Source organism: Sus scrofa, chromosome 7 (assembly GCF_054392235.1).
Source record: "Sus scrofa isolate SSC_HxYL_T2T_F1_AM1 chromosome 7, Sscrofa_HxYL_maternal_Yorkshire_Landrace_v2.0, whole genome shotgun sequence".
Taxonomy (NCBI): domain Eukaryota; kingdom Metazoa; phylum Chordata; class Mammalia; order Artiodactyla; family Suidae; genus Sus; species Sus scrofa.
The window spans coordinates 125,179,396-125,205,707 of record NC_139389.1 but is presented as its reverse complement, the minus strand read 5'-3'; the positions used below and the strand labels follow the sequence as shown (position 1 = coordinate 125,205,707).

The window sequence follows — 26,312 nt, the reverse complement described above, 5'->3', positions numbered from 1 at the left end:
GTTTTTCTGGAATTTTTATATTGAGCATATATGACTTCTGAAAGCAAAGAAACTATAAAGATTCTCTAAATTTTTCTCTAATTTTCTAAATTTCTCTGAAGCCAGTTCGTTTCCAGAGTCCTCTCAGCTCATGCTGCTTTGGCAGCCCCTCGCAGCCCTGGAGGCACAGCTGACAAGCTCCCCATGTCACCCACTTCCGGCTGGGTCCCCCCAACAGAGACGCCAGTTCCCTCCACTGGGTACAGCCTCCAGTTTCCTCAGGAGAAACCTCAGGAGCACGCCAGACCCTGCCTAAACCACGTCTCCTTCGGAGGGTAAGGAGAGAGACTGGGCACCAGCCAGGTCCACCTGCTACATCCCCAGGTGACAACAGGTGGCAACAATGGGACTCTGTCCCTGCTTAGAGGAAAGGAGACCTTTCACCCCATGATGCAACCTCAAGGTTGAGTCGGGACAAGGTAGAGATTTCGGGTCCACACAGCCTGGCCTGGCTTCTAGCATTTATAACCTCAAGGTCAAAACGAGTTCTCCATGAGGGGCCAAAAGCTATTAGATTTTTTTTAAAAAAAGAAATTCCATTTTCTCCCTCAATAATACGAGTGAACTGCCAAGGCAGGGAGCCCGTGTCTCTTGTTCTCCACCAGCACCGGCCACGGTGTTTCGCACACTGCGGGCTCTCAGATACTCAGATAATTATTTAGGGAGAAAACGCTGTCATTGGAAATGTTTACAGGTTCACAGGAAGTCACAGAGTCATACAGAGAGGGTGCCTGCGCCTTCGCCCGGGTCCCCCCAGTGGCAACCTCATCGTGTGTCACTAGCGGACACGGTCAGAACCAGGAAGCTTGGTTGCTTGGTGCAACCAACACAGCGCATTCCCATTTCACCAGCTTTATTCCCATTCCACACGCACCAGACTCACGTGCGTGTGCGTGTGTGTCTGTACAGCACTGCGCGATTGACTCCCACGCGTGGCTGCCTGTGATCACCGCCTCGAGCAGGATATTCCTCTGTCCCACCACCAGCTCCCTGCGCAGAAAAGCTCCCCCTTTACGGCCACATCCACCCCGATCCCTGGCAACCGCTCATCTGTTCTCCATCTCTGTGATTACATTATTGAAGGCCATATAAATGAAGTCATGCAGGACACATCCTTTGGGACTGGCTTGTCCCACTCTGCACAATTTCCTCGAAGGTCATCCAAGTTGCTGAATGAATCAATATCCTGTTCCCTTTTGGAGCGGAGGAGTAACCTGTGGTCTGGAGGTACCATTGCTTCCGTGGCATTCACCTACAGAGGGACATGTGGGAGTTTCCGGGTTTCAGTTAGGACACACAAAGCTGCTGTGGGACATTCAGACACATGTTTCTGCATGACAATGGGTTTTCCTTTCTCTGGGATATATGCCCAGGAATGCAACGGCTGGGTCACATGCCAATCCGTCCTCATGTTCAGAGGAACGGCCAAACTGCTCTCGTGAGCGCCTGGACCGTTTCACGCTCCCACCGGTGATGTGGGAGGGATGCAGTTTCTCCCCATCCCTGCCAGTTTGGAGTTGTCACTGGTCTTTATTTCGGCTATTCTAATCGGCGTCGAGTGATATCTCAGTGTGGGTTCAATTTGCATTTCTCAGATCTGCATTTCAGAAAGATGTTGAACACGCGTTCGTGTGTACATCCTCTTTGCTGAAGTGTCTATTCGTGTCTTTTCCTGTTTTTTTTGTTTTGTTTTGTTTTGTTTTTTTTAGGGCCACACCAGCAGCACATGGAGGTTCCCAGGCTAGGGGTCCCATTGGAGCTACAGCTGCCAGCCTACACCACAGCCATAGCCATGCCAGATCTGAGCTGTGTCTGTGACCTACACCATAGCTCACAGCAATGCCAGATCCTTAACGCACTGAGCAAGGCCAGGGATCGAACCTGTATCCTCGTGGATACCAGTCAGATTCACTTCTGCTGAGTCATGACAGGAACTCCTCTTTTCCTGTTTTCTAATTGGATGGGTTTTGTTTTGGGTTTTTGTTTTTGTTTTAATGTTGAGAGTTTTTTTTAAAAAACCATTCTATTCTGAAGACATCATTCCCATACCATAAAATGCACCCATTTCAAGGGCCCTGTGGTCCTAGCACAGTCACAGGGTTGAGCAACCATCACCCGATCGATTTTAGGACATTATCCTTATCTTCCCAAAGACACCCTATACCCATTAGCAGTCACCTTTCACTCCTCCCTTCTCCTAGCTTCTGGGACCCACTAGTCTCCTCTCTGTCCCTGTGGATCTGCCTGTTCTGGATTTTTCGTACACATGGAATCATATATGTGCAGTCCTATGGGTGTGGCTTCTTCCATTTAGGACAATGTTTTCTTTTCTTTTCTTTTTTTTTTTTTTTTGTCTTTTTAGGGCCGCACCTGCAGCATATGGAGGTTCCCAGGCTAGGGGTCAAATTGGAGCTGTAGCCACTGGCCTACACCACAGCCACAGCAACGCCCGATCTGAGCCGTGTCTTCGACCTACACCACAGCTCATGGCAACGCCGGATCCTTAACACACTGAGCAAGGCCAGGGATCGAACCTGCAACCTCGTGGTTCCTAGTTGGATTCGTTTCCGCTGCGCCACGACGGGAACTCCATAGTGCAATGTTTTCCACGTCCGTCCACGTGCACGTGGTAGCCGTGGACAGCCCTTCACCCCTCTTTATGGCTGAATCGGACTCTGCTGTATGGACATGCCCCATTTTGTTCATCCCTTCATCACCCATGGAGATTTGGGATGTTTCTACTCTTCGGCTCCTACAAATAATACTCCTGTGGACATGTGTGTACACAGTTTTATGTGGACCTTTTGTTACGAGGACTTCGTTCTCATTTCTCTTGGGTAGATCCCTAGAAGTGGAATTGCTGGGTCCTATAGTAACTCTGTCTGTTGAAGAAACTGCCAGATTGTTTTCCAAAGCAATCGCACCCTTTTCCATTCCTACAAGCCACGGATGAGGGTTCAAGTTTCTCTGCACCACTGCCAATACTTTGTCTGAATTATTGATTAAAGCCATCCTAGGCAGTGCGAGGGGCATCTCATTGTGGTTTTGATTTGCATTCCCCTAAGGATTAGTGATGTCAAGTATATTTTCATGTATTTATTGGCCATATATATATTTCAAAAGAAAAGTCTATTCAGATCCTTTGCTCATTTTCATTTGGGTTACTTGTTTTTAATATTGAGTTATGAGAGTTCTTCACATGTTCTAGATATAGGGCCTTTTTGTCAGATGTGTGATTTGCAAATATTTTCTCCCAGCTGTAACTTGTCTTTTCATCTTTGAACAGTCTTTCAAATATTTATTTTAAGGATGAAAAAAATGAATGCTGTCCAAGCTTGCAAAATAGGAAGCCCTTGATGGGGGTGCATAAATAATACAATAGGGAAATTTCCAGCCTGCTTTAATTAACAGTCAACTCTCTTTTGCATCTGGTAAGATCTATCATTATAATTAAAACATGATGGGCCTTTAACCAGTTATAATTCTTTTTTTTTTTTCCTTCATTTTTGGCGGTCCCATGGCACATGGAGCTCCCAGGACAGAGATCAAATCGGAGCTGGATCCTTAACCTGCTGCGCCGAGCCAAGGATCGAACCCATGTGCCAGTGCTTCCAAGAGGGGGCCAATCCCGCTGCACCACAGCGGGAGCTCTACCAGTTATTATTCTTATCTAGAACAAAGTCCCCTGTGCAATCTTTTGACACCATTAAGTCCCTTAGCAGACAATTTCTACCTTCATAGATGGTCCAAAGCTCAATGCCAACCCTGCCTGGCTTTAATTACCACACATTCCCAGGGACTGGGGTGAGTGAACTTGACAATCGAGAACCCGTTCTCACTGTTCCCTTAAAGCAGAGAATGGGTATTGGCGTGGGCTTCCTTTAGGGTCTGCTTCGTCTTTGCTAACAAATGAACGATGAGCATTTGTTCACCTAAGCCTGACCCTGGGCTTTGCGATGGTCACATGAGAACGTGGAATGAAGGATACACCCTTGCCAAAGGTTATTAAAATTGGGACGTGTACGCTGGCGTTTCTATCCTGGCTCAGCTGTAACAAAACTGACTAGGATCCATGAGGACAAGGGTTCCTGGACCTCGCTCAGTGGGTTAAGGATGTGGCGTTGCCGTGAGCTGCGGTATAGATCACAGATGAGACTTGAATCTGGTGTTGCTGTGGCTGTGGCTGTGGTATAGGCTGGCAGCTGTAGCTCCGATTCAACCCCTAGCCCAGGAAGGTCCATGTGCCATGGCTGCGGCCATTAAAAAAAATTGTGAAGTAAGTTCCCGTCGTGGTTCAGTGGTTAACGAATCTGACTAGGAACCATGAGGTTGTGGGTTTGATCCCCGGCCTTGCCTAGTGGGCTAAGGATCCGGCATTGCCATGAGCTGTGGTGTAGGTTGCAGACGTGGCTCGGATCCTGTGCTGCTGGCTCTGGTATAGGCCTGTGGCTACAGCTCCGATTCGACCCCTAGCCTGGGAACCTCCATATGCCACGGGAGCAGCCCAAGAAATGGCAAAAAGACAAAAAAAAAAAAAAAAAAAATTTGTGAAGTGTACAGATTACTCAAGAAATGCCAACTGTCCTCCCTGTTGGCAGACAGCCTTGTTATCTAAGAGCGCTCTGTTAAAATGCACTTCGGCTGACAACAGGAGTTGTTAACAGAGCTCCAGTTCGGACTCTCACTGAAGGGCTGGGCTAGAGCTACTCTTTCGCTGGGACATTATGCACTTCTCCATCGACAAATGTTTATCGTGCTCATACTCTGTAGAAATAAGGGAAATGGATTTAGAAACGGAGAGGAAGCATCACAGTGAGCAGGGTGACAGGGAATTTGCCAATGGGTTTGATCACAGGACCCACCTGGAACTCCTTCCTGAGAGAGGAGCCTCTAAACAACCAGCTTATTCTCTTTTGATGACTGAACATTTGGTTGGGTGGGGGTGAGAGAGGTGTTTATTGCTTGGAAGAAAAGTCCCTGCGGGAATTCCTGCTGGGGCTCATCAGGTTAAGAACCTGACTAGGATCCATGAGGATGTGGGTTCAATCCTTGGCCTCATTCAGTGGGTTAAGGACCCAGTGTGGCCATGAGCTGGGGCATGGGTCACAGATGCAGCTCGGATCCCATGGTGCTGCTGCTGTGGTGTAGGCCGGCAGCTGCAGCTCCGATTCGCTCCCTAGCCTGGGAATCTCCATATGCCACAGGTACAGCTATAAAAACAAAGGGGGAAAAAAAAAAAAAAAAGAAAGGAGGGGAAGAAAAGTCCCCACATGTGGCAAGGCCTCTGTATGTGTGTTTATGGGCAGGACCCCGATGGATGATAGGTGTCCAGGAGAAAAGTGTCCCCAGAGGGCTGCAGGAAGGACCAGAGTGGCAGGAGAGGCAGAGTCTCGGACCTTTCAGAAAAGGCCACCACACCTGGCTGGGGGAATCTGGGGGAGCCAAGAAGCAGCCCCTCCCCATAGCCTTATGCGACCCTGCCTGCCGAGCCATCTTTCATGCAACGCACCACTCAGAATGGGTTGGAGGACTGATCCTAACAGATTCCGATCCCACTTCCTAAAAAGGGCCCTAGATCATCAAACTGGCCCCTGATAGGAAAGGCCAGGAGTGTAGATCCTGAGGGTAAAAAGCCAACGTGACAGGAGCCTGGGGAGTGCGTCACAGCTGGAGCAGGAAGGAGGGTCACCTGCGGGCCTGCCGGGTGGGTCAGGTGTCCCTCCCATCCCCGCTCAGCTTCTTCCCCACTCGGAAGGTCACAGTTGCCTTCTGGCTGGCGGGACCCACTGCTGCCCGGCAACGCCAGGGTTGCCATGGGAACCACTACCTGGACAGTTTGTGGCTGAGGTACAAAAAGGACTGTGCTGCGATCGTCAGGCCCCATTTTCTGCAATCGGTGAAAACTACTCCCTCTGTTCCCAGGGGTGGAAGTGGGGAGAGAGGCGATTTCTCTGGAGTCCAGGGGACCCCACGATCCCAGGCCCAGCTCTGGCACCCACTTGCTTCAAGATGACCCTGCCATGCAGCTGGGTCACCTGTGAAACGAGAGAACGGTCCTATCCCTGCTTAAAGGAAGGGCACTGCTTGACTAGGGCTTCCAGAAGCTCTGGTTCCAGTACGGCTGCCAGCAGAAGTGAGAACAAACATCCCCGTGCCAGGCGGCAGATCTCCCTGGTTGTGCAAGCAGGCCTGCTGCCCGCCATACAAGGACTAGAGCCTGGAGTGGGGCAGACTCTGGGTCCCGTGCCAGGCAAAGCCCAAACCCGGACAGGACTGAAGGCGCGGGCTCTTGGCTCCATCCCCCACATGCCCGCAGACCAAAGCCTTCAAGTCTCTGGTAGCTTCCTCTCCACTGCCACGCGAGGACAGGAGTCACGGCGGCCTCCTGGGGCCCCCAGCTTACGGCGCAGACTGAGCGCTTCCCCACAGAGAGGCCCTGCGTGAGGAAGGGCAGCCCCTCCGTCGATGACAACACTGAGGTCTGGAAAGCCTGGGTGGGGTGGATGGCAGGGGGTGGGCTAGGGCTCAGGGACCGGGGAAAGGGTGCTGATTTGGAAATTTGAGGAAAACAGGCCCCTTTCTCTCTCCCTGGCTGCTACTCACAGTCCAGGGTGGGGGTCTTGGCCCCTGCTTTAGCGGCTGGCCCTGGAGTTCCTTGTCTGTCTCTTTCCCAGGCCCGAGCCTCCCTGTGTAAAGCTCCCAGCCCCTCTCCAGCCCCAAGGCCTCTCAGGAGATCACCCTTCTGCATCCCCCAATCTCCCCATCAACCACAGGCCCCTGGGGCAGGACCCACTGCAGGGCCTCCTGTGCAGAGTCCCAGCGCAGCAAGCCTTTGCCCAATGCACTTATGACTGGAGGCCAGTGAGAAAGGAACAGGAGAGGACCTGGCAGCCATGGTCAGGGGGCCACTTCTAAAGGCTCTCGGTGCCCAGTTAGAGGGTTTGGCAAGGGCTTCCTCCTCCACTAAACTGCACAACGTGACAAGCAGAACACCAGCTGGATTTAATCCTACCAGGCACTTTTGGTCAGTGCACAAGCAGCACAACTGTCCATGGCAGCCCTGGGTGTGAGTCAAGGCCATCTTTGCTGGCTGTGCTTGGCATAAGGAACAATCACCTCTTGATTCTGTCTTAGGAATTTCAGGATGAAAAAAGTACAGCAACATCTTTTTATTGAGTTCTCTACCACACTCCGGGTTTGCTCAGACTAGACCCATGCATCTCTAGTGGGGAACCACTAGAAAGCCAGAAGAGAAGGGCTCTTGGAGACAGCTCTGGCCCAACCTCCCTCCTTGCATAGACGGGGAAACTGAGGTCCAAACAAGGTGCTTCGCTGTCCTGGGAAAGAGGGTTAGCCTGGGTGGTGTCTAGAGTTTGATTCTGATGCTCTCCGGAATTTAGATCCTGAGCCTGCACTGCTGACGTTCTGCCTCCTTCTCCCAACTTTGCAGTGTGGGCTTGTCCAGATTTGAGCCTCCTGATCAGTAATAGAGGGCTATCACTATCATCTGCAGAGTTTTAAAAAGACAACAGTTTCATCTAGTGCATATCATCCACTCTCCACTGAGTGCCTGCTGCGTGCTAGCCTCTCCCCGCCTGCCTGCCGGCCTTCCTTCCTTCCTTCCTCCCTCCTTTCCTTCCATCCTTCCTTCCTTTCTTGGCTGCCCCACGGCGTATGGAGTTCCTGGGCCCTGGACCAGATCTGAGTCACAGCTTAATGCACTCTGTGGGGCCAGAGATCTGACCTGGTCCCAGTGCTCCAGAGACACAGCGGGAACTCCTAACCTCTGTATTCTAATTATCATGACAAGGCCATTATCCTCATTTTAGAGGCAAGGAAACTGAAGCTCAGAGGGTTTAAGTAACTGGCCTGAGGTTCTGACCAGGTGCCTCCAGGCCGGGAGCCTGCACATCAGAGACCTTGTGTTTAGCAGAAGTGGCGTGGAGTGGAGGGAGGGCTTCAGACCAGAATGCACTCCATGTGCCACACGTGGCCTCCTCGGTCCCCAGGCAGGCCCCTGCTGCCCTGGGAGAGGGCTTCCTGGGCAGCAGGGCTATGCTCGCCTCCCTCTGGTCTTTCCTGCGCATACACTCTCCCTTAGAGCGTGACAATGCCACATCAGGACATGACCATGACACCCAGGCCTGACTCTGGCCAGAATGAAGCCCCAGAAAGCAGGGCACCGGCCTTCCTTCTGTCCCGGGCCCAGGGCCTTGCCTGGATCAGGCCATGTGCTGGACGAGGTTGGCTACTACTGAGAGCATTCTCCCTGCACCCGCGTCAGCAGCCACATCTGCAGAACTGCCACGACATCGTTCGAGCTGTAACAAAAGCTTCCTTTTCTTGGACGGTGCTCTTCCTTATTTAGCAACCGTGCAGATGAGGCATCCAGTCTGGGAAAAGGAATCCAGAACGAGCTGTCACCACGCAGACGGGGACTATTTATAGGTTCAGATGCCAAAACAGAGGGGGAGACATCGGACAGATGTGCGAAGTGCCAAGTGTCAGGGAAGACTAAATAAAGGGTAAGCACATGGGGGAGGTGTCTGTGGAGAAGGAACGGGCGGGGGTGGGGGAGAGATGCTGAGCCCGCCCCCCGCGGCTTGAACGACCCACAGGGAACAAGCCTCGACGTCCACGTCCGTCGGGGAGAGCAAGCCGCCAGCTCCTCTGCTCAGATTGTGGGGCAGGCAGGCTTCTTTTTGACATAATGGACCCATCCTGAAAACCACGGCTCTCTCTGGGAGCAGAAGGGACAGGAGGAAAGGGAGGTGGCCCAGGTACCACCCTGATGGTGACAACGGCCCCAGGTGCCAGGGGGCAAGCCATCAAGAAACTACCTGGCCCAGAAGACAACCCAGCTTCAACTTCAGGAGCTTACAAAGTTTGTCCCCACCCTCGAGAGTTTGGGAACTTTGGTCTGTCTGTGACTGCCGCTTATGAGAGCTCTGAGACCCAGGGAGCTTAGGCAGCTGGCCGAAGGTCACAGAGCTGGGAAGTGGTACCAGGATGTGACCGTAGGGGACCCTGACTCTGCAGCCCGAGCTCTTACCCAGCACGCTGGGCCCTTGGCTCTCTAGACCTTGTTGTCCCGTAGAAATATAATGCAAGGCATATGTGCAATTGCACATTTTCTCACAGTCACGTTAGAAAGAGGAAATAGAAACAAATGCAAATTAATCATTCTCACAGATCCTATTTCACCCAACACATCCAAAATCGCATCATTTCAACAAACTGTAAATACAAAAAATTCCTGAGACATCTCACCGTCTTTTTTTTTATATGATGTGTTCAAAATCTGGTATGTCCTTAGCACAGCTCATCTCAATTCAGACTCACGACATCCACAGTGTTTAGCAGCCTCATGTGGTTCCTGGTTGCTGAGGCTGATGGCACAGCCTTACGCAGTGTTCCCAGTCAGGAGCTGGTCTGTGCCCCAGGGCACATCTGGCCGTGAGTGGACATCTTAGCTTGTTAGGAGGGGACGGGAGTGGTACCACTGGCATCTAGGAGGCAGAGGCCCGGGATACTGCTAAACATCCCAGAGCACACGGGACAGTGCTCTGCAGCCAAGGATGCCCAAGATTCCAATGTCAAGAGCACTGAGCTTCCGAAACCAGAGAGAGAACCAGCATGAGCTCCTGGGACAACCGGTGGGAGCCCTGGAGCCCTGCGAATGCCAGCCCCTAGAGCCACTTAGCACATAGCCGGCGCCTGACTTCAATGCTGGGATGGAACGAATGCAAGCAGGAGTGTCACCCGGACTCAGGGTCCTTGAGCTCAGCCTCATAAGAATCACATTACAGCCTCTTCACCAGCAGTACAGAGACACCAAGAGCCACTTCCTGGGTGTGGAACCAAGAACAAGGGATGGGTCTCAAGTCAATGGACATTTCACTTGCTTTGAGATGCTACTGAAACACCTGCTGGTGGACAGCCAGCCAGCTGGCCTCAGGACTCAGCTTTCTTCTCCCTGGCCCTGTTGTAAGCATCTTGGGGCAGGCTTGGCCCTTGCCACGGGGAGCCTGCCGTTCCAGGGAGCAAGTGCAAGGAGGGGCTGGTAACAAGGCTCTTGATTTCAGCTGTAAGTCAGACTGCATCCCCCAGATCAGTCTATCGGGGGAAAGCTGATGTTCTTTTTTTTTTTTTTTTTTTTAAATGGGCTCACCCATGGCATATGAAAGTTCCTGGGCCAAGGACTGAATCTGAGCTGTAGCTGTGACGTACACCGCGGCCAGCTGCAGCAACGCCAGATCCTTTAGCACCAGGCTGGCTATCAAACCTGTGCCTCTGCAGTGACTGGAGCCACTGCAGTCAGATTTTTAACCCACTGTGCCACAGTGGGAATTCTTTTTTATTTTTAATTTAAAACTTTTTTAGGGGTTCCTGTTGTAGCTTAGCAGTAATGAACCCAACTAGTATCCATGAGAGCGCAGGCTTGATCCCTGGCCTCGCTCAGTGGGTTAAGGATCCGGCGTTGCTCTGAGCTGTGAAGTAGGTCGAAGATGCGGCTCGGACCCTGTGTGGCTGTGGCTGTGGCACAGGCCGGCAGCTGCAGCTCAGATTTGACCCAGAGCCTGGGAACTTCCATATGCCTCCAGTGCAGTCCTAAAAAGTAAAATTTTTAATTTTTATGAGAAAGCTGATGTCCTGATCCTTTATTTCCTCACTGCTTCTGAGGGCAGGAGTGGAAGAAAGGGTATTATTTATAGAACCCCTGTGGGCATAGGGCCAGATGCGCTCCTGAATCACTTCAATGCCCGGTAGAAAAGGGACACCACTGCTGCTGCCACAAGAGTCATCTCCGTGGGTACAGGGAGGTTCCGGTGACCTGCTGGGGGTCAGGGCTCAAAGCTCTTGGGCAATTAGTGTCACAGCGTCTTAGGTTTCTCCAGGCCGTCATCTAATTCAAATCCCCCTTTAGCTACCAGGTGGCACTTTTGCTGCCCAGTAAGAAGAGGAGACATCTCTCGAAGCACAGAGGTGCAAATGGGCCTCCTGAGTCCCAAGGATGTGACTGCCACAGAGGCTGAGCATCTTACCCTTGGAGATCCGACATCTCTACCCCGGGCTCTGCCCTCCCTCCAGAGGCCTGGACCCAGGGTCCTGTTCATGTTGCATTCATCAAATGTTTGCTGAAAACCTACTATGTGCCAAGCACTGCTCCAGGCACCAGGGTGAATGTGTGGGCTTCTTTTTCCCTGGCCTGGTGGCTCCCTGTGTCCCTTGCTGTCACCACCCCCTCTAATCCCTCTTCCCCTGGACCTGGGGTGACACTGTCACAGGTCCCCGATGCCAGGTGCCTCCCAGAACCACAGGTTCCTCTTCCTTCCTCCACAGGTCCAGGTCCCTCACGCGGCCCCTAAAGGGTTGTCAAGTCCCCCTGGGGTTTGTCCCTGGGGGGTCTCCCCTGCATTCCAGCCTCCATGCTGCCCCCAGCAGTGTGGGCCTTCTATTTAAAAGGCTCATCTGAGCATCCTCCCACTCCCCATCCCTAACACCCTCCTACGGGTGTTCCCCGCGGCCTTTTAGATAAAGATGGAGCTGCCAGACCTGGGGGCCCGCCACCCTGAGATCAGCCAGCCAGTGGTCAGTGACTGTCCCTGCCTTCTGCACACCCTGTATTCCGGCCAACATGTGTGCCCTGGACACACCCCAACATCCTGTAACTCCATGTCCTTGCATGGCCCGTCCCACCACCTGTCATCCAAACAGGACACTTCCATTCAGCCTTTGAGACACAGCTCCCGTGTCCTCACTCGCCAGAAGTGTCCCCCTGGGGTCTCTGCCTCCAGTGTCAAGACCCCTCTCTACAGGTCTCCCCAAACCCATATGTCACCGATGAGGAGACCCAGCTCACAAAAGGCTCTGGAGTTTGTTCAAGTTCAGCCAGGTAGCACGCGACAGAGCAGCCTTCACAGCCAGGTCTGCGTGTGTCGGCTCTTTCTACCACAGCCACCGGCTTCTCCCAAAGAAAATCGTGGAACATGCGCCACCACAGATGGCTTCTCAATGACTGACAGGGCTTTGGCCCTTGGAACCCTGAAGCCAGCAAGAAGGACCCTCTCAGGCATCCACTAGAAAGGACCTCACGGTCTCAAATGGTACCCATGACCTGCTCACATTATCCAGGAAACTGAGCAGTTGGGGGGTGGGGGTGCTGGTAATGTTTAATAACCAGCTCTTCCGGGATAGAAAGCCTCGAGGTCACAGTATTGGCCAATTTCCGTGGTCTAAATACCCCCCCAACGTTGACGTGAAGCGCAGACTTGGGAAGAGGTGGGCACTGTGAGCTCCCACGGGCAGGAACGAGCTGGCCCCAGCGCGTCACCAAGGCCGTGGCTCAGAGACAAACCCCCTTTCAGACGGTCATCAAGAGGCAGAACATTAAGAGGCCTGGAACTCGGGGGACTCCCTGACTCGAGGCCACGCCTCACCCCGCTGTGCTTATGCCCCCTCTGCTCCTTTCTATCCAGCTCCAGTTCTGCGCCAAGGACCACAAAGCGCTTGGGTATAATCTTAGCTTGCGTCTCAGACTCTTGGGGAAACGCCAAAGTTCTTACGTGTGCTTGGTGACAGTCGTCTCAACCACCCTCGCTGCGTCCTCCGTCCCCCTGAGCTGGAGAGCCACATCCCCGAGGACCATGGGACCGCCTGGCCCAGAGGAAGGTGCTCTGAATGTGGAGTTGACATCCCTGGTTCAATCCCAGTTCCATCCTTGGGCACAATTTCCTCAGCTGCAAAATGGGGGTTTGGCACCTGCTTCCTAGGGCTGTGGTGAAGACAAGAGGCATGGCTTCCATGAATGCCCACCTGGTGTCTGGTACACAGGAGGCTGCTACAAGGCCAGGCACACGGAAGTCTGGTACAGGGCCTGGCACACGGAAGTCTGGTACAGGGCCTGGCACACATGAGTCTTGTACAGGGCCTGACACACATGAGTCTGATAGAGGGCCTGGCACACAGGTGTCTGGTATAGGGCCTGGCACAGAAAGAGTTTCCTCAAGAAGTGGGGGGCAAAGGCTATATAAGGTTTCAAGGGTAGGGCCTGGAATTGAGGAACTGGGTCTCACCTGGGGGCTGCCCAGGGCAGCTCTGGACTGGGAACAATGATTGCATTAAATGACTACATTCCCAGGAGGGCAAGTTCCGCTGCAGCAAGTTCCCTGAAAGTTTCCATGGTGAAAACCGAAGCCGAGACAGCCATAAGCACAATGGAATGTATGGAACAGGCCGAGGACTGCCAATAAAAGCAGTGCCAACTATTTGTTGGTTCTTAACAGATCAGAGGAGATGGATACAAAAGACCCAGGGAAGTCACCAGACCATTTCTACAGAACTTTCCAGAAGGTCTCACCTCTGCCTGCTTCCTTAAATAGTTTGGGCAGAAAGGAGAAGTTGGTGGGACAGGCATAATTCTGTGGCTTCCCAAGCGGCTGGCTGGGCTGTGGGACTCTGAACACAGATATTGTCCTTGGCTATGGTGAGGCTGTACAGTCCTGGTACTCGGGACGTCTGGGGCCGGGCAAACCAAGGGCAGTGCCTTCTCTCTGTGCGCGGCTTTATCCTTCTGAGGCATTTTGTATCCATTTCTTGCCTGATGTGGCCAGCGGTCCCTTTTCCCAGGAGGCCCAGAGATATTGAACGACTTGCCTAAGGTCACAGAGCAAGTTACTGGGGGAGTTGGATTAGAACCCCCTTCGCTGACACCAGCCACAGTTTGCACAAGCTCACACTGATGCAGTCACTCTTCCTGCAGTGAAGCTGCTTGGGAGCTCCCAGAGGCAAGCAAACCTGGGAGGTGCTTGGAGGTAACAGCTTTTCCCCTCAGGAAAACTCTCAAAGCTGAGCCCCCAGGAACATCTCCTTAGAAGTCCTGAATAAGGAGTTCCTGTTGTGGCTCCGTGGTAACAAATCCGATTAAGAACCATGAGGTTGCAGGTTTGATCCCTGGCCTCGCTCAGTGGGTTAAGGATCTGACGTTGCTGTGAGCTGTGGTATAGGTCACAGAGGTGGCTCGGATCTGGCATTGCTGTGGCTCTGGTGTAGGCTGGCAGCTATAGTTCTGATTTGACCTCTAGCCTGGGAACCTCCATATGCCGCAGGTGTGGCCCTAAAAAGACAAAAAAAAAAAGGTCCTGAATATTTTCCTGGAGTCCTGGATCAAGTCTTGGCACAGGGACACCGTCAGAATCACAAAGCACTTGCACAAACACTTAGCCTTCTTTCTTTCTTTCTTTTTTAAAAGTGATTTTAATTTTTTTCCATCATAGCTGGAAGCTTTGTTTCTTCCACTTGTGCCCCAACCCACTGAGCCTCCCAAGTGATCCCTTCTTTTCTTCTTTTTTCTTTTTTTGCCCTGGGCCAGGGATCAAACCCATGCCACAGCAATAACTTGAGCCACTGCAGTGACCAGTGACAATGCCAGATCCTTAGCCCACTGCACCACAAGGGAACTCCCAAGTGATGCTTTTAAGAGCAGAATTCGGTCTTATCTGAGCTTAGGGCTCAATAGATGCTGGCTGTGTATACACCCGAATGGAGGAATGAATGAATGAAAGTATGTAGCTCATTCTTGCCTCTCTGCCAGGTTTTAGGTATGTTCAAATGTGTTTTCTCGTCTATTCCTCATATCGATTTCCTTGTCAGCATTTTTAATGCCGTTTATGGTGCACGAAAGTGAGGCCCAGGAGTCAAACAACTTGCTCGGGTTCCCAGAGCTAGTTAAGCAGAACTGAATGCAAATCCAGGTTCTCTGACCCACAGACCTATATGCCAAGGGGAAGTCAGGGGCTGGGGGGTGGGGGTGGGCCTGGGGGGATGCAGATGAGCCTTAACTGGAGCAGGTGGCCCTCCTCTGCTACTTCAGGACAGCCAGGACAGGCTAACTCCCACTCTGCCAGCCAATGTCTGGTGCCCTGCCCCTGTAACATCGGTACAATAACTTTTATTCCCACCGAGCTGCATTACTTCAAGGGGGCGTTAGTCTTTCACATGTTAGTATAAATAAATAATTTATTTATTTATCTTTTTTGTCTTTTTTTTAGGGCCACACCCACGGCATATAAGGTTCCCAGGCTAGAGGTCTCATCGGAGCTGTTGCTGCCGGCCTATGCCACAGCCACAGTAACACCAAATCCGAGCCACCTCTGTGACCTACACCACAGCTCACAGCAACACCAGATCCTTAACCCACTGAGCGAGGCCGGGGATCGAACCCTCAACTTCATGGTTCCTAGTCAGATTCGTTTCCTCTGCAGGAACTCCTAAATTTATTTATTGGCTGGAGAATTTCCAGGGAGCAGCGTTCCATGGAGGGTGGAAGAGTGAGGCAGAAACCGCTGGAAAGGAAGGTAGGTGTCCCAGACGCAAAAGTTGAGCCGAGATAATCTACAGCCCGGGCTCTCCTGTGACAGGAAGCCCAGGAGGCGCTGGGGCCCAACCCCTCCGTGCTCGTGCTCGTGCAGAGGCCCCGGCTCTCTGAGACAGCATGTTTTCTCTTAGCCCCATTTTCTGAAGCTGCAAAGCCCCTGAAGGTGGCAGTACACATGCACCAAGGCTACCCACTAGGCCCTGGTGCTGGCACCACGCCCCACCCCCTCAATCCACTTGCCTTTTCTCTTGATTCCAAGGCCATGTGTTCTGGATCTTTCTTCCATCTCTATCAAAACCCCTCGTTCAGATTCCTGGTGTCCCCAAAGTGCACACTCACATTCTAGCACTTATGACCTCTGACCTGCATGTCTAGTTAAGCGTCTGTGTGTCTGTCCCATCACTGCGCCAAAGTCAGGGGCCACGTCTCCCAGAGCCTTCGCAAGCATCTTCTTTCCGAGGCCTTTCAGCATATAGTTCCCTGGATGTAAAGTCTTTTTGATGTTTCATAACACAGAGAAAGCTCATAACAACATGTTTCAATGAAAAAGGAAATGGCTAAAAAATATATGTGCCACCATGCTTCAAAATCTATTTAAAAAACAAATACAGCAATTCACCAGTTTTGCAATGAGGTTCTTGGCATTAGATTATCTGATGATGTATTTTTTTCCCCCTGGGCCAACCCCAATTTTGGAGGCTGAAAAGGGAATTCCTGAAAGCAGAAACATACAAACTGCGGTTGGTTTTTTGCCAAAAGCTCTGTGGGTCATCACCAGAATGAGATAAGAGGAATGAATTAACTTCTCGGAGGAGTGCTGCAGGGGCCAGGCGCTGGAGGAAGGGGTGGTTTTGAGGTCTGCGTTGCATGGCACTCAACCCCACAGCTAATTATGATAGCTAGCATTTTTTTGAGTGCTCCCTATACTCAGCCGCTGTGATAACTTTGCCCCATCAATGTCTTCATTTGGCCCAGAGGACAGCACTAGGATGTCAGAGAGTCACTCCCATGCTGACATCAGTCCCAGTGGCTGCTTTTTTTTCCAGACCACAGGCAGTTCTCCAACACCAGCTGGGCGTCCTTCAGTTTAACTCAATCCTACATTATCTACGGGAAGATGGGGTTGGATCCCACAGTTAAGGACTCAGTCCTACTACACTCACTCCCTCCCCAGCGCCCGCCCCTCCTTGCCATTGTCCTGCCAATGGCAAGTCCAGGTTGATCACCTGTGCTTGTGACCAAATGGTTACAGATCAGAGGCTCCAAGACTTGGGTTCAAATTAATCTGCTAGGACAGGACATGAAACTCAGGAAACTCATGTACTCATTAGATTACTGGTTTATCTAAAAAGATATAACTCAGGAACAGCCAGATGGAAAAGATGCGTAGGGTAAGGTACGTGGGAAGGGCGTGGAGCTTCCATGCTCTGCCGCAACCCTCTCCCCAGTCGGTCTCCACGTGCACAAACCAGGAAGCTCTCCAAACCCAGCCCTTTTGGATTTTTATGGAGGCTTCATCACACAAAGCCGACTGGTCAAATCATTGGCCATTGGTGATGGGTGCAACCCCCAGCTCCTCTCCCTTGCCCAGAGGTTGGGGGTTGGTTTCCCTGGCAACCAGCTCCCATCCTTAAGCTCTTTCCAAAAATCATCCCATGGACATAAACTCAGGTGTGGTTGAAAGGGCTTGTTATGAAAATCAAGACACAGTTACGGCTCTTATCACTTAGGACAGTCCAAGGGTCTTACGAGCTCTGTGACGAGAATGGGAATGAAGACCAATTATACATTTCTTTTTGTTTTTATGTTTGTTTGTTTTGTATGTAGAGGCACCCGTGGCATATGGAGGTTCCCAGGCTAGGGGTCCGATCAGAGCTACAGCCACCAGCATACACCACAGCTCACGGCAACGCTGGATCCTTAACCCATTGAGCGAGCCCAGGGATGGAACCCTTGTCTTCATGGATACTAGTTGGGCTTGTTAACCACTGAGCCACGACAGGAACTCTGAAGACCACATATACATTTCTTCCTGTGAGTTACAACACCACAGTTATGATGCTGAGGGCTTCCTATGGGCCAGGCAACACTGTCCCACGTCCCTACATGTGTTCAATCCTCCGGCTGCTGTGTTGCAGATGTTCCCATTTTACAGATGAGGAAACTGAAGCCTGGAGAAGCTAAGTAACTTATCTGACTTTAATGATAAGCCTTTCTTCCCTTTTAATGGACTTAATACATTGGTCCAAATACAGGTGAAATCTCACTCTGGGATAATAAGACTGTTGGTGAAAGGGTCAAACCCAAGAGCACAGATGTGAATCTCCTGTGTGGACCTCAAAGGCAATTAGGGTGACACTCTGCCCACTCATACAGTCAGCTCTCTACTGCCTGGGAGGACTCATCCGGAAGTTCTCCCCTCCTTGGTTGAAAAGGTCCCCCCAGTCCAGCCGTGAAAACCATTGGCGTCAGTCAATACAAAGTTCCCTGCCTTTGTCTATGAGGTAGGCTCCATTCCCAAGTGCAAGTGCTTCTAAACTCCTTGGCCTAAACCCACAGTCTCCAGCGTGGAAGATTTGCTCAGGGCAAGAAGCAATCCTAACTGAGTTTCTAAAGCCAGGCGCCAGTCTGGTATAGGGAATAGGCAGGGAATGAAGTGGGGCTGCCCCCGAAACTTGGGCCAAGTGGCTCAGACTGAGTACTGGGCAGTCACTTCCCGTAGGGGCCAGACCACACCATCCGCTTCTGTCTCATGCTTCCTCTTCTAGAGACAGAGCCAACTGGTTTCTGTTTTCGAGCAGCCAGCAAAATATGTGTCATTGCCACCATCTTCAAGGGCGCAGATTAATGGGAAAGTAGCGAGTGTCCCCCAGCCAGGTGGTTAATTTCAGCCGTAAGGGGGCAGGGGTGAGCCTGGAAGCTGGCCTAGCCTCCATCCAGCCCGTCCTGCTCCTTTGGCCCCTATATCCCCTGCATCTCTTCTGTTGGTTCTCTGCCCCCACTCACCACACACACACATCTGGCCTCCAAGGGTGTGTGATGACCCAGACGCCTTAAGTGTTCTTGTCACCTCAGTGCAGCACACAGGGGAACTGGGGATGCGGTAGACGGTCATAGTTGTTGGAAATAGTCACTGTCCCTCCCTGCTGGTCACATACTGGCAGGAGAATCATACTTTCCATCCCAGAGTCTGGCCTGGCCATCCGACCTGCTTTGGCCAATGAGATGGGAGGGGAAGTGACACCTGCCACCTCTGAGGAACCCTTTTGGAGCCACCCTGGAATTCTACCATCTCTCTCCCTCCCCTCTGCCCCGCACGTGGGTGCTGTGCTTTCAGCTCAGACTGCGGTGTGGACAGTTTTTGTAAAGAGCCTCAGCTGACACGCGACATGAATGCAAAATACTCGAGTTACTGTTTATGCATATGTACCGTGTGTGTACAAGCCGCCGCAGAGTAGGAATGTTTGTCACTGCAGCATAACTAGCCTGAGCTGACCTGTTCAGGGTTTTGCAAAGACATTTTTTTTTTTTGTCTTTTTGCTTTTTCTAGGGCTGCTCCAGCGGCATATAGAGGTTCCTAGGCTAGGGGTCCAATTGGAGTTGTAACCGCCGGCTTACGCCAGAGCCACAGCAACTGGGGATCAGAGCCATGTCTGTGACCTACACCTCAGCTCACAGCAGCACCGGATCCTTAACCCACTGAGCAAGGCTAGGGATCGAACCCACAACCTCATGGTTCCTAGTTGGATTCGTTAACCACTAAGCCACGACGGGAACTCCTGCAAAGACACCCTTAACAAGGAACTGGAGGATGACACAAGCACAGAGATGGCGAGTGTGGGTCTCTCATTCAAAGCAAACCAAGTGGGGCCGCAGACGAGGCTGACCACCCACTTCTGGGGAATCCCCTCGCCTCCTTCCTTGGCTTCGGCTCTGTGTGGGGAACCCCAACAGAAGTCCCAGCTCCAGGCTCCGGGCCTTTCTGTGGCCCACTTCCTCCTCAGTCCACCCTCCCCCTGCAGCCACCGTGGCTACAGGAGACTCAGTCCAGTGAGGAATGAGGAGGCAGGCCCCACCTGCTGGGCTAGGATTTACCCAGAGCCTAGGAACCCTGTGGTGCAGGCTTAGCCCACCCCTCCTTTTGGCTTAAACCTGCAGGAAGCCTACAATAGCAATAGCAACGACAACAATAACAAAACACAATTACAACCTTCTCTCGTGCTCTGGCTACTGTCCTAGCAGTGTAGGCACATAGCTCCTCCTTCCAGCACCCCATGATGGAGGCACCATTAGCACCCCCATCTTAGAGGCTGGAGAGATTAAGTAAGGCGCCCAAGGTCACACAGGTAGTAAAAGGCAGAGCTCGGATTCTGACACAGGCTGTGTGGCTTCCACGGTCTGTGCTTGGCCACCGTGCTAAGGACGCAGGTACCCGACAGGAAGGCAGCACAAAGGTCAAAGCAGCGCATCAACACGGCAACGAAACACAGTACTTGCTGCTTTCTTGCTGTTGCCTGGCTTCCCTGGGGGCAGACTTCAGGGGTCTGAGGTTTTGGGGAGCAGTGGAGGTGAATAAAGAAAGAGCAAAATGAAACACATATACACCTACAGACGGCCTCTGTGTGGTCACAGTGAATGGACGTGAATCGTGATTTGGAAGCATTATGTTTCATGAAGGATGGTGGATTTGAGTCTTGATGCTCTTTTCAGCTAAGCTGAGCGTTTCATTTTTAAAGGTTTAAAAATGGAAAATGAGATCCTACTACGTGGCCCTGGGAGGAAGACATGAAACAGGGGAAGTAAGCTTGCTCCATCCGCCAGTGCCTGGGTTTATTCCTGGGGCTCCGAATCAGAAATGAGACACACATCCAGGTTCTATGGGGTAAGGCTCCTGTGTGCTTCCTGACCAAATTCCAAAAGGCTAGAGCAACCAGGTGTCACAGGGGTGGGAAGCCCTAGAAGTGATTACTCAAAAGATGGGGCACGGAGGTGGGGAAGGAAGCACCCAGGCGAAGGAGAAAAGAACTTCCAGACATGCTCTCAGTCCAGCCTGACTCCCTTTTCCTCCAAAATGCCTTTCTGGTCAGCGTGCCCTTGAAGCCAGGCTCTGTCTTTGCACTCCCAGTGCACAGGCTAATAGGCTCAGCATAACACTACTCCCCACTGTCAGCTACGTTCCAGTGTTGGTGCTGAAATTCAAGAGCACAAGTGGCTTCTGGGTTTCTAAAGGATGGTAGCTACCTGCCTGAGCAGCCAAGTGTCCGAAAGCCTGGTTACTCTGGATAAGAAGCAGGGCTACACTAGTCCATTAGCAGACAGGTTGATGGTTGTCTTTCTCCCAGGAGACCCACAGCGCTCCCTCACGCTCCCCTCACCCCTTCTGCATCATCCACGGGTGCTAAATATTTGGTCTGGCGGACGCTGTAACACTCTCCTTCCTCTCTGAGATCTCTACATTTTTCCCCCCTGCTGAATGCTACAGGACAGGCGTCATTAAGGATTGCCACATAAATTAACCACCCTCCCATTCTCCGTACCCCTTATCCAGAGAGCAGACTCCTAGCAACTCACCAAGATTGGGGTTGTCTGCCCCTTCCTGGACACATATCTGGACCACATCTCCCAGTCTCCCTTGCAGTTGGGCCTGGCCACGTGACCAAGCTCTAGCCAATGGGATGTGTGCAAATGTGACACACCCACTTTCAGGCCCATGGGTAAGACCTGCCCACAATCCTTGGCCACTCTCTTTTCCCTTCCGGCCTATGGGCAGGGGGTCAACGTAGGAGCCTGTAGGCTGCTTGCTCAAAGTGTCAGGGCCTCTGTCAGCAGGGCCCCTGAATGAACCTCTCCCACTGTCCAGGAATCTCGCACAGGAGCGCGAAACCAGCCTCTTCTGGGTTTAAGCCAGTCCATGTTTTTGTTGCTACTACAGCAGGTGGCTCATCCTCCCGCTTCTATTCTCCATGGCGTGGCTCTCCATTGGAGCGTCACCTACATCATTTACCTGTTTATCATCTCCTCCCTCCACCAGGGGAAGTGCTCAGAGGTGGGAACTGTTTTGTTCCCTGCTGTGTCCCCAACAGCTCCTGACAAGGAGCAGACACTTAATAACTATTCGTTGATTAGACGAATGAGTGAATTGCATTCACCCGTTCAGGGTATGGCAAGAACAGGAAGGTGCCCCTGCTTTTGCTTCCTCCTCCACCTCTGCAGCTCACTCTTCCGGACCCGCCTGTGTTCGCTCCTCTTCCACACCCTCCCAGAATCCTTCCCACCATGGCCTGCATCCTCTGTGCGCCGTCCCCCCACGCCAGAAGTCACTTTGGAGTTACACCTGCCACACTGCACTGCAAGTGCTGCTGTCTGTGTCTCTCCCATCCCCATGTCTCCCACCCTCCAACTAGACTGGGAGACCCTTGAGGCCAGAATTTTTTCATCTTTGCCTCTTCCCGGTGTCGGGCACAAGCGTTTTTTCAGAAACAAGCACTCTTAAAATACTGAGTAAATATTTAACAAATATTTCTTACATACATATAATATTTAATTGTGTAAATATATAATTATCTTATGTATAATTGATATATACTTATAATACTTATAAAGTACTTAAACTTAAGAAGATAAACATTTTATCTTCTTAACTCTGGTCACTCTGTTGCTAACCAAGAGTAAAAGCTCCCCACACACCTGGATCCCTTTAGAAGAGAGCCTAAGCCGGTCTTGGGAATAGTCTACAGATTCTTCTTCTTCTTCTTCTTTTTTTTTTTTTTTGCTTTATAGAGCCGCATCTGGGGCATATGGAGGTTCCCAGGCTAGGGGTCAAAACGGAGCTGCAGATAGCCACAGCAATGCCGGATTGTTAACCCACTAGGCAAGGCCAGGGATCAAACCTGCATCCTCTTGGATACTAGTCAGGTTTGTTACCACTGAACCATAATGGGAACTCCCCTATGGATTCTTCTCACAAGCTTTTTGGATCTTAATACCTGGCATGGCCTATGAGAGGAGGAGAAGCCCAAACTGTTTCACTGTGTACAAACCCACCCTTGATGGGAGGCCCCTAAACATTTTCCCACGAGGCCCAAGCCAGCAGCCCTGTGCACATGCAGGATTTTTGTCTTTCAAAGTGCCTGCCCATTCGGCCCTCACAAAGTCCCTGTGATACGGACAGGAAGTGACTATTATCTCCATTTGACAGATGAGAAAACCGAGGCTCAGAGAGGTGAAGTGACTCGTCCAAGATCATGGTTTAAGTGTGTGCTGAGCTGTCACTAGGGCCCGGGAGGCCCTGACATGCCCTCGCCTTTTCCTCCCTTTCTCCAGCATGAGCTAACAAGGGGAAATTTCACCAAGACCTTGAGGAAGCAGAGCCAACAAGCCGTGACCTGGGCGAGTGGAAACTCACAATGACTTTGAGCGATAAACCGAGTTCAAAACAAACTGGGCCAAGTAACTTCAACAGATGAAAGCTTTTCCCCCTTCTTCTATTTTTAAACCCTTCTGGCCTGAGAAGGGTTTGTGGTTACCACGTGTAGCATCTGCTGCTGCTGTGTGGTCGGAGGCAGAACGGGGCCGTGGTACTCACTCGATTTTTCTTCTTTGATGGTGTATTCGAGCACCTCAGACGAACTCTCGTTCAGGGAAGGGAGGTGGACACAGAGCACTAGGTGCTTCGAGCTGCTGTCCCGGCAGACCAGGAACGCCTGCAACGGGGGAAGAGGGAGCTTTGTGAGTCACAGATTGGGGGGTGGGGGAAGGTTAGAAGGACAACAGTGAGATGGACGTCATCTGGAATGTTCCAGAAACAAAGAGGCAGGGTGGGGAGTCAAGCATCCCTCAAGAGAACTAGAGCTTCTGCCCCAAGAGCCAAGTGTCCCCTGGCCTGTGTCCTCTGGCTCCTTGAGCCTCAATTTTCTCATTTGCTCATTGAAGGGGGTCAACTAAACCAATTCGGATCCCTGGGTCCCAGCCCCTGAGACGCAGGTTCATTGCAGGAGGGGGTCAGGATTGCAATCAGCTGGATCTGGTACAGGCAGTGGTCTGGGGGCCACCCTTGGAAAAATTCAGATGTATAGGTTGCATTTCAATTCACACCCCAGCACATATGCTCTGGGGGAGGCAGCTGGAAATAATCGTAGATGTTAGTCAATTCACACTTTTTTCCCCCATGGAAACAAAAGAAGCGAATAACTCACATGCTGCTTTCTCTGTGACAGAAACTGTTGTGACTACTTTGCATATATTCACTTGCTTGGTCCCCTAAATAACCCTGTGACATAAGTTTTGCTGTCAACCCCACTTCACAGATGAACACATTGAGGCGTGCTCCGACTTTAACAGGACCTGGCTCCTCGGGCTCGTGCGAAGATTGAGTAAATACACGTGCGGGCTTGGCTCCCAGGACATGCCCTGGAGGCTCTGCGGGGCCAAGGCCTCATAGCTGAAGGGGGCAGAGTTGGGATTCAGCCCTGGACACTGCTGTCTACACCCCAGACTCCACGCCACGCAGCCTCTCTCTGTCCCACACACCCCACCCAGGGAGGGACCTGTCCTTTCTTCTCCTGTAGATTTGCTTTAGGCAAAAATGATGCTCCTCAGAGTTCCCTTGTGGCACAGTGAGTTAAGGGTCCAGCGTTGTCACTGCAGTGGCTTGGATTGCTGCTGTGGCATAGGTTCAATACCTGGCCTGGGAACTTCCACATGCTGTGGGTGCAGCCAAAAAAAGTCCATAAAAATGATGCTTCTGGGCCCCGAGGACCTATCTGTGCTCTAGTAACCAAGCATTGCCCAGAGCTGGCGTATTTATAGACACTTCGCTCTTACTTCTCTTGCTCCAACCAAGGGTTCCGCTCAGTTAAGGGGACTGTGACTCTGAAGTTTTCCACTGTCACACCCACAGTGGCCCCGGGACCGTGACCTCCCCACGGCCATCATGGGAGGGCACTCCTGCTTCCTTTCACAAACTCTGTGGTTTAAAAATGTTCTTTTTGGTTTTCATTGGCCCCATCGAGGCTCGTCCAGGTGATGACAGACACCTTCTGGAATCATCTCGGCCTCCTCGGGCACGGCTTGCTCTGGGCTGGCTCTCCCCCCGTCCTTTCCTGAGCAAGGACTTGGTCACGGTGTTTCCTCCACCCAGCTTCCCTCCACCCTTTTCCCCACCCAGGGGCTAAGCTGCTCCCACTCAGGCTTCTCTGGAGTTTGGAAGACAAGGAGTCTGGCCAAAGGTGCTGAGAGATGACTGGGGAGCAGGGCCATTGGGGCCCCCAGAGGACGTGGCCCCCAGCATGAGAGGCTCTGGAGGAGCGCAGAGATGGCACACTGTCCCACCGCCCCTTGGGTGATGCTTCAAATTACTGATTACTATTTATCATTATCATATTGCGCACGCGCTCTCTTCTCTCTCTCTCTCTATATATATATATATATATATATATTTTTTTTTTTTTCCCCAGGGCTGCCCTGCAGCATATGGAGGTTCCCAGGCTAGGAAGCTACAGCCGCTGGCCAACACCACAGCCACAGCAACGCGGGATCCGAGCCGCATCTGCGACCTACACCACAGGTCATGTCAATGCCTGATTGTTAACCCACTGAGCGGGGCCAGGGTCCTAGTTGGGTTCGTTAACCACTGAGCCATGAAGGGAACTCCTCATATTGCTATATTATTCTAATTGCTAATACAGTGTCATTAGAAGGCATTCCCGTTGTGGTGCAGCAGAAATGAATCTGACAGGTATCCATGAGGATGCAGGTTCGATCCCTGGCCTCACTCTGTGGGTTGAGGATCTAGTGTTGCCATGAGCTGTGGTGTAGGTCACAGATGCAGCTCAGATCCTGCATGGCATGGCGTAGGCCAGCAGCTAAAGCTCCAACTTGACTCCTAGCCTGGGAATTTCCATATGCCGAGGGTGCGGCCCTAAAAAGCCCCCGCCCCCCAAATTATATATGTATACAATGTCATTAGAATTAATAAAATATTACAATGCCATTATTGACTAGCAGCAGCTACACATTCTCCCCTGGTCTGCCCGAGCCGTAACCCCAGTTCCCTAGGTTCCTTGATCTTACACGTGAAAGCTGTGAGAGGGGCTGCTGTCATCATCCCCATTTTACAGATGAGGAAACTGAGGTCGAGAGAGGCGGGTGATGCCCTTGGTGTCAGGCGAGTAAGTGCAGGAGCTGAGATCTGAGCTCAGGCCCTTTGGCTCTAGATCCTGAGCCCCACGCCCGGCCCACAGAGGGCAGGCTCTTGGCTCCAGCTTCTGCTCTGTGTGAGAGTATGCCCCTGGGACGCAGGGACAAGCCGCATCCATCGGTCACTGAACTGCGGTCAGAGATGAGTTAGCGGCCTCTCTCCTCGCCAGGCCAAGGTGGAGAGAGTGGGACAATGCAGCGGAGAGAGAGAGGAGGGCGGGAGGCTTCTGGGACAGAAATGAGAACAGATGGGGGGTGCTGGTGCCCCGGCTGGAAGCCAGCTCGCCTCTAGAGGCCTCTCTGCCCTCTGCTCACACAACGCCTGCCCTCCTGGCACAGCCTCATCTACTGTGAGCTGTGGCATCACGGGACTGACGCGGCCACTGGAACGTGACCTGCCCCCAGGAACGTACTGTCCTCAAAGAGGGCCTCTTTGCCTCTGCTTCACGGATCCAAGGCCACACTGCCTCCTACCCCCCAGGTCCACGGGAACCAGCATGAGAGGGGGGATGTAGGAGTGTGTGTGTGTGTGTGTGAGAGAATGAGTGTGTGAGGAGTGTCGGTGCTGTAATTGATACATCTGGTCTTTGTCCCTGGTTCCTGGCACAGAGTTTCAAAAGCCCATGGCATTTCCTGAGTGATAGGGGTCTTTCCTGACTCACAAAGACCCCTTTGGGCCATACCTAAGTTTCTGCCAACA

At 52.0% G+C, this 26,312-nt stretch overlaps 1 protein-coding gene across 2 annotated transcripts in view; it reads right to left on the bottom strand.

Annotated features, from left to right (window-relative positions):
• RIN3 (Ras and Rab interactor 3) overlaps positions 1 to 26,312 on the bottom strand; it is a 131,214-nt gene that overhangs the window by 48,892 nt on the left and 56,010 nt on the right. For both annotated transcript variants that reach the window (XM_084970081.1, XM_084970080.1), the window contains one exon: positions 23,001 to 23,118. In XM_084970081.1, the coding sequence (XP_084826207.1) occupies positions 23,001 to 23,118 (118 nt within the window). The remainder of the gene's footprint in view (positions 1 to 23,000; positions 23,119 to 26,312) is intronic.